At 42.7% G+C, this 11878-nt stretch overlaps 1 protein-coding gene across 1 annotated transcript; it reads left to right on the top strand.

Moving 5' to 3' along the window:
* The first annotated feature begins 1202 nt into the window (after positions 1-1202).
* Positions 1203-8599, top strand: selenom (selenoprotein M). The gene is made up of 5 exons (XM_052125220.1): positions 1203-1385; positions 2332-2367; positions 2550-2584; positions 3221-3299; positions 7916-8599. The coding sequence occupies exons 1-5, from the start codon at positions 1287-1289 to the stop codon at positions 8138-8140; spliced, it is 474 nt and encodes a 157-aa protein (XP_051981180.1). The 5' UTR covers positions 1203-1286; the 3' UTR covers positions 8141-8599.
* Positions 8600-11878: the final 3279 nt, after the last annotated feature.

Genomic DNA, 11878 nt, shown 5'->3' with positions numbered 1-11878 from the left:
TATTGGTTCTACAGTATCATCTGTTAACAAACAAAAAGTTAAAACCTTGATGTTTTTCTAAACAAACAAAGTAAGAAAAAGGTTCTCCATCAGACTCTTAATATGGTGATTTGCATAAGACACAGAAAAGGGTTTCATTGTTTGCTTTATTTTTTCACAAGACTCTTATTTCCCAAGCATTCCGATGTAGACTGTAATCTGAAATCCCAAAGACAATCATACCTGCTAGATGAAACAAGTACAACCGTGGCTCCAGTGTCATGATAAAAGGACAATATTAGAGAGAGAGAGCAATCTTATGTCTATAATTATTAAATTTTTTTATTATTTTACCTAGGGAGTAAAAAGGCATATTTGGTCAAAAATGTATATTGGACTAATGAACTTGTGAAGTGAGACTGTGTTGAATTTATTTGAATTGCAAAATTCCACTTCCTATCATTCCGATTCAAATTCCTGTGGGGCGTGGCCAATTCAATTCAAATTACAATTTATGAACTGAAATCCTGAATTTTTCACAAGAATATTATACTCAACAAAAAAATAAACATATTTTTCAACATGAAAAAAAATTAAAAGCATATGAAGTTTCGAATCGTATTTTTAAAATAGTTTGAGTTGAGGAAATAATATTAAAATATTATTTTGCACTACTCATGCCAACATTTAATTCAATTAAGTAATTTAATTCAAGAAAGGCCATGTTTTGTGTGAATTGCATTTTTATTTTATTTTTTAGATATAGAAAAAAAAAAGGGTGTCACGTCATTTACCACCTATAATGTTTTATATATGTTTTTATTTATAATTATGAATGGCCTCTGTAAGTAAATGTGGGTTTTTGTGTCTATTGATTCTTCGGGGAATTTATTTGCCGCTTCATTGATTTCAAATAATTACTGCTTAAAAACAAACATTCCAGTTTTAGAAGATAGATACATTTGCCATAATCACTCAGTTGAATAATCAGCAAGAATGATAATAATGCTTTGACCGTGTAAAGTGGGTTTCATTATTATTATTATTATTATTATTTCCTATGATTATACAAAAGCGGCTACAGCACACGTGTGTGAGCTGTAATCAGTGATAACCAGCTTTATCATCAAAACAAGGACATCATACTGTCAAACCCAAATTCCACAGTTGTGAGGAATTTGTCTCTCTGCCTCTAGATAGCGTTCACTTCCGTCCTAAAACAGCATGCAAAAAGAGAAGAATGAAACTGTGACGTGGCAGCGTCCGGACGTGTTCTCCTCACTGTAGTGAACAGTATTTCGTGCAGGATGTGGACGCTTATTTTCACTGCCCTGTTTCCCTCATTCATCTTATCATATGAACTGGACACGAAAAAACTGGAGGGTCTTGCGAAGGCCAGAGTGGAGGCGAGTTTAATCTGTAATTCAGCTTCTAATAGACAAATCTGTGCCGGTGCGCGCTTGAGTAAAGGACGGGACACACATCTCCATCTGTTTATTTATTGTCGACATTTTCCCGTCTCAACGTTTTATTTCTCTTCTTAATTTGACAATAAATACGTTTAGGATAGAGCATGGAGACTTCTTGGAGTTTAAGCTCTAGCTTTAATAGCAAAAATGATTTGTTTATGTTTAATATAGTAATGGCAAAAGTACCCAATTCTCTTTTATTTTTTGGTATTCTGATGCTAATTCGACTATGACATTTGTAATCTATGGAGCAAGGAATGCTATTCAGGAAAACATTTTTGTAAATATGTCTTGGTTAACATTAATAAATGCATAATAGCTTACATAATTGTTTTTATTCCTACATATTTGTTAATTTTCTTACACGTTTATTGTTTGTTTATGCTACTGGGTTATTGCAAACACAGAAATATAGTTTTTGTTTGGGATCGCAATATATTAGTGTCTTCCAGAATGTCAAAATAAAAGTTGGGATTGAGTTCAGATGTCAAAATAAAAGTCTACGTAAACGGTCTGATTGCGTTAAGAAAATCTATAAAATTATGCTGAAAATAAATAAATAAAATGAACTTAATGTATATGGCAGAATTTTAGTATGTACAACAGCAAATCAAATTTGCAAACAAATATAGTTATATTAACCTGTTAAAATTACACAAAATACAAATTATAAATACAAACAATAACATAGGGGTATGTCTATGCCTCTCTCTTTCTCATATAAATTTTATAATATTCTATTAAATATACTTTTTAAACATTTTAATTGAATCACAGTGTGTGCATGGGGAGGGGTCTTTGAATTAATTAAATCTGTGTGTGTGTGTGTTTTAATTTTAATCGATATTAATTTATAAATCTGTGATTTCTCCACCCTCACCAGACCTGTGGTGGATGACAGCTGAATAGACTGAGGGAGGTAAGCTGCCATTACACATACTTTATAATCAATGTGATATTAATACAAATATTCTATTGACAGTGTTTTTGATTTTATAACACGAGAATGTAATTTATTGCAGAAAACTAAAAACTTCAAATCATTTCAGCAGATTAAATTGTATCAAGTTGGGTTTTTTTTCTCCTCTTTATCCGTAACAGGTCAAGGCCTTTGTGACCCAGGACATTCCTCTTTAGTATCCTTTGAAGTCTGCAGAACCCATGATTGTGACAATATGATTGTGACAATATGTTAAAAAAAAAAAAAAAAAAAAAAATTCTAAAATATGCCATAGATTGATTTGAAAGTTTAAGTTACTGTACCACATGTTACCTGAATGGTAAACAGGATTGGGTCCTTCACTTCCCTCCAGGGAATTTCAATATACTTTTAAAGCAGCTCTTTCTACAGTTCTCAAGCTACAAAAGTGATGCAGTTATAGGCCATTGCAGATTAGGTTACCGTGCATTCTATAGTGGGACAGAAGTAAGACACCCAAAATATCTCTTTTGTTTAGGCCTTGTCAACTGATATCCAGTGGTGTGTCCACATTCATTCCTTGCAGTATGTCTCAGCTAGACTGCACTCTACAAAGAAACTACAGACTTATTTGCTATTCCAATGTAACTAAGACTTTAAAGAATTAGTTCATCAAAAAGGGAAAGTGTGTTTCTGGTCTTAGGGACAATAAATTATGACACTAATGTAATATTTGAGTTAGCCTGTTCCTTTAACATACTGTGTGTTCAGGTAAGCATTACTCACAATCAGTAATATTAAGGTTTTCTTGTTATTGTTGTTTGGAGTCCATCCTTAATGCTCATCTGTTCAGCCACAACTTGGTAATGAAGCACATTCCTGGGGCAGATCCTGAACTTGTCCTTCTCAACCACTACTATGAAGAGCTAGATGTAAGTAAAATGTGTCAGTGTTTAGCAACTTTAAATTAACAATGTAAGTGCAAGTTCTTTTTTTTTTTTTTTTTGTAATTAAAATTTTTATTGATTCATACACATGACAGAGAAAAACATATATGAAGAATCAACATTTAACATTTAAACCCCACTAATACAATCCCAACCCGACCCCCAAATAACACCCCTGTGGTCACACACACACACACAATCCAAAAATAAATAAATAAATAACATAATATAAAAATTAATTCAAAAATACATTCATGATTAAACTAAACTACACTCTTCACATCCCCTCCCTGAGAGTCCCCCCCAAAAAAAACTAATATCTGCCCCATTTTTTAACAATGTCCCTAAACGCCAGCCTTCTACTTACCACCTCCTCAAATGCAGCCACGCTCCCCATCTCTACACACCACTCCAAAAAAGAGGGTGCTCCACTTGACTTCCAACTCTTTAAAATTACTTGCCTGCCGATCATGAGAATGGTCAGAACCCCATTTTCAATGTGATTATTCCCCAAATTCATGACCGCCCCATCACCCAAAACACAGAGCCTGGGATAAAGCAAAATTTGAATGTTCAAAACATCACACAAATAATTCTGAACATTTAACCAAAAATCTTGGATCTTAGGACACCCCCAAAAGACAACTTCTGATTGGCATCGCCAACAGGTGGGTGTGTCTTTAAAACCAAGCCAATATAATCTAGAGGGGGTCCAATAAAATCTATGTAAAATCTTAAATCTAGATACAGACTTGACATTTTTCAGAATCTTAACCCACACTCCATCCTCCAATACCAAATTCAAATCCTTCTCCCATAATCTCTTAATAGAAGTCAAAGCTTCTTCCCCCAGACTCTGAGTTAGCAGGGAGCAATACACTGATGCCTCACGACCCTTTCCAAAAGCAGCAATCACCTCTCCCAAAGCTCCTGCCGCCTTAGGGGTGTGTGCACAGCTGTAAATACCTGTCACGTTTTCGTGTCACCCGCACCATGTTTCGTGTCACCTGCACTGTGCTTTGCGTCATCTGCACCATGTTTCGTGTTGTCCGCCCCGTGTTTTCTGTTTCACCCGTCACTAGTCACTTTCCATGTCACGCTCCCTGGTTGTCCGCCCGTGTTTTCTGTTTTACCGTTCACGCTCCCTGTCATGTCTTCCTTGTTGTCCGCCCGTGTTTCACTGTCTCTGTGAAAACTACACTTCCCTTCTTCCCGTCGTTTCCGGCCCTGTCTGCGTGTTATTGTCCGCACCTGTTCGTCATTTTGTTATCACCGTGTCTGTCCATTTAAACCCCGCTGTTTTCCCCTTCCGCTGTCGATCGTTGACGTTACATGTTCTGTGTTAACCTCTCTCCCTGCTGGTCTTGTTCCCAGCTCTCCGCCCATTCGAGGATTTCCCTACCCTTCGTGTATGGTCGCTGTCCGCACTCCTCCTGTATGTTATCCAGCATTTTAGTTTCCTTTTCCCATCGTGGACCTTTTATTTTCCCCAGTGTTTGTGTTATTTCAAATAAAGACCGCTTTTGGATCCACACCTCCCGTCTGCCTTCTCCTCCTTCCACACAATCATTACAGAACGATCGACCACAATGGATCCAGCGGCTTTCTTCGTGGGACTGACGCATATGGAGCTAAACATCCGGGAGTTCTCCCACTTTTTCTCCTGCATGGCCAGCTACACCGGTTGGGATGACAACCTCCTGAAGACCGTCTACAGGATTGGGGTACCTGCACACCGGGGTGATGATTTGCCGGAGATTGGAGACTACACCTGGCAGGAATACGTAAGTCTCGTCGTGGAGGAATTCGCTGCCGGGGAATCACCTCTCTCGATCCCGGCTCTCACCTCTGGGCTCCCTGCCACACCTGCCCCAGAGCCCACGCCTGCCCCGGTCTGCGAGCCAGAGCCCACGCCTGCCCCGGTCTGCGAGCCAGTGCCCACGCCTGTCACTGTGTGCGAGCCCACGCCTGTCACGGTGAGCGAGCCTGAGCCCACGCCAGCCACGCTCAGCGAGCCTGAGCCCACTCCAGCCACGGTCAGCAAGCCTGTGCCCACTCCAGCCACGGCCAGCGAGCCTGAGGCCACGCCAACCAGGAACAGCGTTCCAGCGTTGTCAGCCTCATCCGCCCGGAGGAAGAGGAGAAAAGGAAGGGTCTGTGCTCTCCAGCCTCCGTCTACCGCAGCTCCGTCCCCAGAACGCCCCGTGGCTCGGCCCCCAGCGTCCAGCGAACCCAAGCTAGTGCATACCACGGTCACCCAGCCAGTACCTGTCGCCTCAGAGGTCAGTGAGCCAGTGCCTGACGCCTTGGCCGTCCCTGAGCCAGCGCCTGTAGCCTCGACCGTCCCTGAGCCAGCGCCTGTAGCCTCGACCGTCCCTGAGCCAGCGCCTGTAGCCTCGACCGTCCCTGAGCCAGCGCCTGTAGCCTCGACCGTCCAAGAGCCAGTGCCAGTAGCCATGACCGTCCAAGAGCCAGTGCCAGTAGCCATGACCGTCCAAAAGCCAGCGCCAGTGGTCGTGCCCGTCCAAGAGTCAGCGTCTTCCGAGCCTCCCGAGCTTTCCAGAGCTCCGCCTTCAGAGCTTTCCAGAGCTTCGCCTACCGAGTCTTCCAGGGCTCCTCTCAAGCCTCCCAGAGCTCTGCCTCCTGAGTCTTCCAAGACTCCGCCTCTCAAGTCTCTCGAGCCTCACAGGGCTCCTCTCGAGCCTCTCAGGGCTCCGCCTCTCAAGCCTCTCGAGCCTCCCAGGGCTCCGCCTCTCGAGCTTCCCAGAGCTCTGCCTCTCGAACCTCTCGAGCCTCCCAGGGCTCCGCCTCTCGAGCCTCCCAGGGCTCCGCCTCTCGAGCTCCCCAGAGCTCTGCCCCTCGAGCCTCCCAGGGCTCCGCCTCTCAAGCCTCTCAAGCCTCCCAGGGCTCTGCCTCTCAAGCTTCTCAAGCCTTCCAGAACTCCTTCTCTCGAACCTTCCAGGGCTCCGTCTCTCGAGCCTTCCAGGGCTCCGCCTCTCAAGTCTCTCGAGCCTTCCAGGGCTCCGCCCCTCAAGCCTCTCGAGCCTCCCAGGGCTCCACCCCTCAAGCCTCTTGAGCCTCCCAGGGCTCCGCCTCTCGAGCCTCCCAGGGCTCTGCCTCTCAAGCTTCTCGAGCCTTTCAGAACTCCGTCTCTCAAGCCTTCCAGGCCTCCGCCTCTAGAGTTGCCCACGGCGCCACCGCCCTCGGCTCCACCTCCTGAACCATCCTCGGCTTCGCCTCCTAGGCCTTCCTCAGCTCCATCTCCTGAGCCTTCCTCAGTTCCGTCTCCGGAGCCCCCTTCGGCTCCACCTCCAGAGCCTTCCAGGCCTTCGCCTCTGGAGCCCCCTACGACACCACCTCCATTGGCTCCACCTCCTGAGCCTCCCAGGCCTCCGCCTCTAGAGCCTCCTACGGCGCCACCTTCCTCGGCTCCGCCTCCTGAGCCTTCCTCGGCTCCACCTCCTGAGCCTCCCTCGACTTCACCTCCAGAGCCTTCCAGGTCTCCGCCCCTAAAGCCTCCTACGGCGCTGCCGCCTTCCTTGGCTCCGCCTCCTGAGCCTTCCTCGGCCCTGCCTCTTGAGCCTCTCACGGCTCCACCCCTGAGCCTCCAGAGTTTTCCATGGTTCCGCCTCCCTCGGCCCTGCCTCCTGAGCCTCCCTCGGCTCCACCCCCTGAGCCTCCCACAGCTCTGCCAACCACGGCTCCGCCTCCGGAGTCTCCCGAGCCTCTCCCGACTCCGCCTCCTGAACCTCCCTCGGCTCCACCTCCTGAGCCTCCCTCGGCTCCGCCTCCAGTGGCTCCCTCAGCTCCGCCTTCCGTGCCTTCACCACCTACGCCTTCCACGGCGCCGCCACCCAAGTCTTTGACTGCTCCGCCTCAGAAGTCCTCCCTGGCTCTACCAACTTCCCCAGTGTTTCCGGCCCTGTCTGCGTGTTATTGTCCGCACCTGTTCGTCATTTTGTTATCACCGTGTCTGTCCATTTAAACCCCGCTGTTTTCCCCTTCCGCTGTCGATCGTTGACGTTACATGTTCTGTGTTAACCTCTCTCCCTGCTGCTCTTGTTCCCAGCTCTCCGCCCGTTCGAGGATTTCCCTACCCTTCGTGTATGGTCGCTGTCCGCACTCCTCCTGTATGTTATCCAGCATTTTAGTTTCCTTTTCCCATCGTGGACCTTTTATTTTCCCCAGCGTTTGTGTTATTTCAAATAAAGACTGCTTTTGGATCCACACCTCTCGTCTGCCTTCTCCTCCTTCCACACAATCGTTACAATACCTATAAAACTGAGATCTGGGAATCCCAAATTGATGGCCAGTGCAAGTTCTTTTTAAACCAGGATTAGCATTCTCACACTACTTATGTATAGATAGCCTGGATAATATTAATACATAATCTTTTGTATGAAAATGTGGGCTACAATCATAAAAGTGAATGTTAAAATTATCGCTTGTCTTGGTCACTATTATTTGCTGTAGTCTCAACCAGATTATTAGCATAGTCCCCATCCTGGCATGAACATTTGCAAAGTAAATGTGATGTTTTGAATCCAGCCTTTAATTTGAATGGATTCCCCGTCTTTATAATCCATACGCTTCCCTTTCAGAGGATCCCATTGTCTGAAATGACTTGTTCTGAGATAAACAACCTCTTGGCCGAGCTGGGCTTTTATAAAAAAGAGCATCCTGAAGACCAGGTGCCAGAAGAGTTTCGCTTTTCCCCAGCGAAAGACAGTCCCTTTGAGGGACATCAATCAACTTCATTGCCCCCTAAAACTGATTTAGCCGAAGAGCACCAATCAGAGGCGGATTCCCATCACCCAGATTTGTAACCGCGTATATAAGAGCGATCGGGTTGAATGACAATGTCTTAAAACCTGGTTGATTTATAAATGTCATGAGAACTGAACTGAGTAATACCAGCTCTCTCTCGGGAGAGTTTATCTTCTTGCAAAATGTGGCCACATTATTGCTTAAAAATAGTTTGTAAATTCAACACACTTTCCCCAACTGGAGTTAATTTGAGTGGCATTGAGTTATATTGTTAAGAAGTGCAAGCTTGTGTGCGATTATTGTTTATGTTTGTGGCAATGAACTGTTAGTTGTTTGTTTGCTCCCACTCTACATAACCTTATTTCTGCCCAGAGGGGACGTTAATGATGTCTACAGCTGTAAAACTCTGTAAATGGCTGCAGACTGATTATATTTGTTCTCACAGGCAAAAATTAGGCTCCAAAACAGGCTGTGGGAGCATGAATGCACCATTGAAAAATAAATATTTTAAATATGATCAAAATGAATCAGTGTTTTGATTATTTCATTATTCAGAATACAAACTTTGAAATCTGATTAGAAGAGCTACATTTGAAGCCTTTGCAAAATAGCTGATATATGCACACCTGCCTGCCGTACAGCATACAAAAAAACTGGAAAACGCAGGCTGTCCCATTTACTAAATAATAATATTTGTGATCTACACAAAAAAAAAAAAAATTGTGTTTCTTTTCTAAACTGTTTTTCTCTGCTTTTGATTAATGTAATTCTCTAAACTGTGCACTACTACTACATTATGTCGGGTGAATGTGAACCAATCAAGTATGTTCAACAACATTGGTAGCAGATTTGTAGGTCCCAGGATGCTTTGCTTGGGACTTGATGTGGAAAGTACAAATGTTGAAATTAAGTGTTATTTTATGTATTTTTGAGTAAGATGAGAAAAGGGGGAGACTTGACGTTTAATGTAGTTATTTTGAGATTTAGACCGATTCTGTACGTTGGGGAACCTTTGTGTTGAAGAGCAGAGCTTTTGCCTTGGTTGAGGACGGGTACACAAACAAAATTTTTATGTTGTTTTACTCAATGAGCAATTACTACTAAGCATTTAGCATGCTAATGTATGCAATTGCTAAGTAAAAGTTAGTTAACTAGCATAACCTTAATCAACATAATCCGTAATGTGAAGAAAGAAAAATGTAGCCACGTTGAGACTCTCAGTTGGGTCATTTAAAAATAACTTTATTCCATTATCAGGGTTCCCACACTTTTCAAGCCACAATTTTACAGGACATTTTATGTGCCCAAAAAGTGTAATATATAAGCAAAAACACATCCATCCATTTAAATCGAGCTTTTATTTTGGCGTTCCTGTGTTTTTGATGGTAGTTTCTCACCTCCAGATAAGCAGTTTGCTCCTTGGCCCAGTGTGATTATTAATCCCCGAAAAGCTGTGATTTAATTAAATAAATACATAGTCTGTATGTACTGCACACTTCGGCGTGCACTCTGTCTCGGTCATCTTACACACATTATTTGAGCGGCCAGCTCTACACATTCATTTTGAAGCATGCATCAAATGCAGATTATTTATTTATTCAATTAAATCAGACACTTATTTTAGTTCAATTATCACACAAGGACATATCATAATTTTCGTCCAAATACATTATGTCATAGTCCATGACATTCTACAGTTTATTGCTAATGCCATTTTTATGACTAGATTCTGTGTTTTCAGCATGCTACATGTTGTAAGTCATAAGCCGTCTCCGATCATTGAATTATTGAAAATTAGTTGGCATCCTGATGTATTAAGGCCTAATCACCATGCTACCAAACCAGTGGACTGACGGGCTCAGAAACTGAGATTCGTCCTCCGCCACCCGGATTGAGTCACTACACCACCACAAGGATTTAGAGTGCATTGGGAATTGGGCATTCCAAATTGGGGAGTAAAGAAAAGGCCAAGTATAGATTCAAGTATAGAAAATTAGCTGCACAATTAGCTGCAAAAATAATATTTGTGTGGCTTGCTTCTGTTTCACATATTTGTTCAGTTTTATTAATTGATTAGTTTGTGACCACTTCTGGATATGTCACTAGTTGGCGAAAGTCTAATGTGCTATGAGTGAGTCATTTAATCATTTTGAGATTTTCATGACCAAAATCTGCCAAGAGTCTTTATAGCATTTAAGCACTATTAGAGAACAAAGCAGATCTATTATTTCCATTCGGTTTGTGAACTGCTGATGAGTTTCAATAATGTCCTTTTGTCATTGCAAAGTGTTTTTTTATGAGTTGAGGCGTCAATGCTCCACTAAACGCCAGTGTCAAGTGTTGCATTGCCCTCCACATTAGGGCGCCAACTCACTAGTTTACACTGCATCAGAGAAAGTTGTGAATGCATTGATTTCAAAGGGGATGGCACGTTGGAAGGCCGGAGAGGGAAAACACAAGAGGTTCCGATAGTGAAGCTCTGTTATGCATTTCAACATTTTGCTGCAAATGGTGTGGTGTATTTATTCAGTGTCCACTTATATTTCTCTGTCATGCTAAAAATATATGAATTATGGAGAGGGAGCCTGGAGAATTGTTTCAATGTTTACTTGTACATCGTCATAAATAGCCATCTCCATCCACGACCGCCTCTTCCCACTGTGAGACATGCCTTCCAAACTGACCTTTTGCTCTCCCGTGCGCCAAATACTCAATTTGGGCTTTCCCTAGTGTGTACGTGCCTTTAAAGGGTCATGAAAGAGTGAAGATGTTGCTCAACACACGTCACGATTCAGAGCTCATCCAGACCTGTGATCAGCTGTGAAGTTCCATCTACAGTCAGCAAGCACAAAACATGTCCTCCCACCTTCAATGTGTCTTTACCACACTTATGTCAGTTTTTAAATTCAGTTTATTACTTGCTTGATGTTCATATATATATATATTCAAAATAATGTACAGATTTTGCTGTTTCGGATGGAAATTGGTAATTTAAGAACAGAATAGAATCCTTTATTTTGGTCACACATTATACACACATTTTTTGCTTATATATATATATATACAGTGAAATTTATTAGTTTTCACATATCCCAGCTAAGCTGGGGTCAGAGTGCAGGGTCAGCCTTGATACAACCTCAGAGAGCCTCAACCACTGAGCCAGTATAGTCAGTCTAGTTTGAGAAATAGATGCCTCACATGTCCTCAGCTGACAGCTTCATTGAATTCTACCCGCTCAACACCAGTTTCATGTACAACAGTAAAGAGAAGACTCAGGGGTGCTGGTCTTATGTGAAGAATTGTAAAGAAAAAGCCACTTTTGAAACAGAAAACAAAATGAAAAGGTTAGAGTGGGCAAAGAATCACAGACATTGGACAACAGATAGTTGGAAAAGAGTGTTGCTGATCTTAAACCCATTGAGCATTTGTGGTATCAGCTAGACTGTAAGGTGCGTGAGAAGTGCCCGATAAGACATTCGCATATATGGCAAGTGCTACAGGAAGTGTGGTGTGAAATGTCACCTGAGTATCTGGACAAACTGACAGCTGGAATAACAAGGATCTGCAAAGCTGTCATTGCTGCACGTGGAGGATTGTTTGCTGAGAACTCTTTGAAGTAGTTTAAGAAGTTTGGGGGGGGAAAAAATCTAATTGTAATAGCAATTTTTCACAATATTAATGTCCTGACTATACATTGTGAACAGTTGAATGCAACTTTGGTGAATAAATGTAACAATTTATTTCCATAAGAGCAAAATATTTACATTATTCCAAACTTTTGGCTATATATATATTAC

The sequence above is a fragment of the Xyrauchen texanus genome, chromosome 4 (assembly GCF_025860055.1).
Source record: "Xyrauchen texanus isolate HMW12.3.18 chromosome 4, RBS_HiC_50CHRs, whole genome shotgun sequence".
In the NCBI taxonomy this organism is placed as follows: Eukaryota; Metazoa; Chordata; class Actinopteri; order Cypriniformes; family Catostomidae; genus Xyrauchen; species Xyrauchen texanus.
The sequence above is the reverse complement of the archived record's forward strand: the minus strand, read 5'-3'. Positions and strand labels throughout refer to the sequence as shown.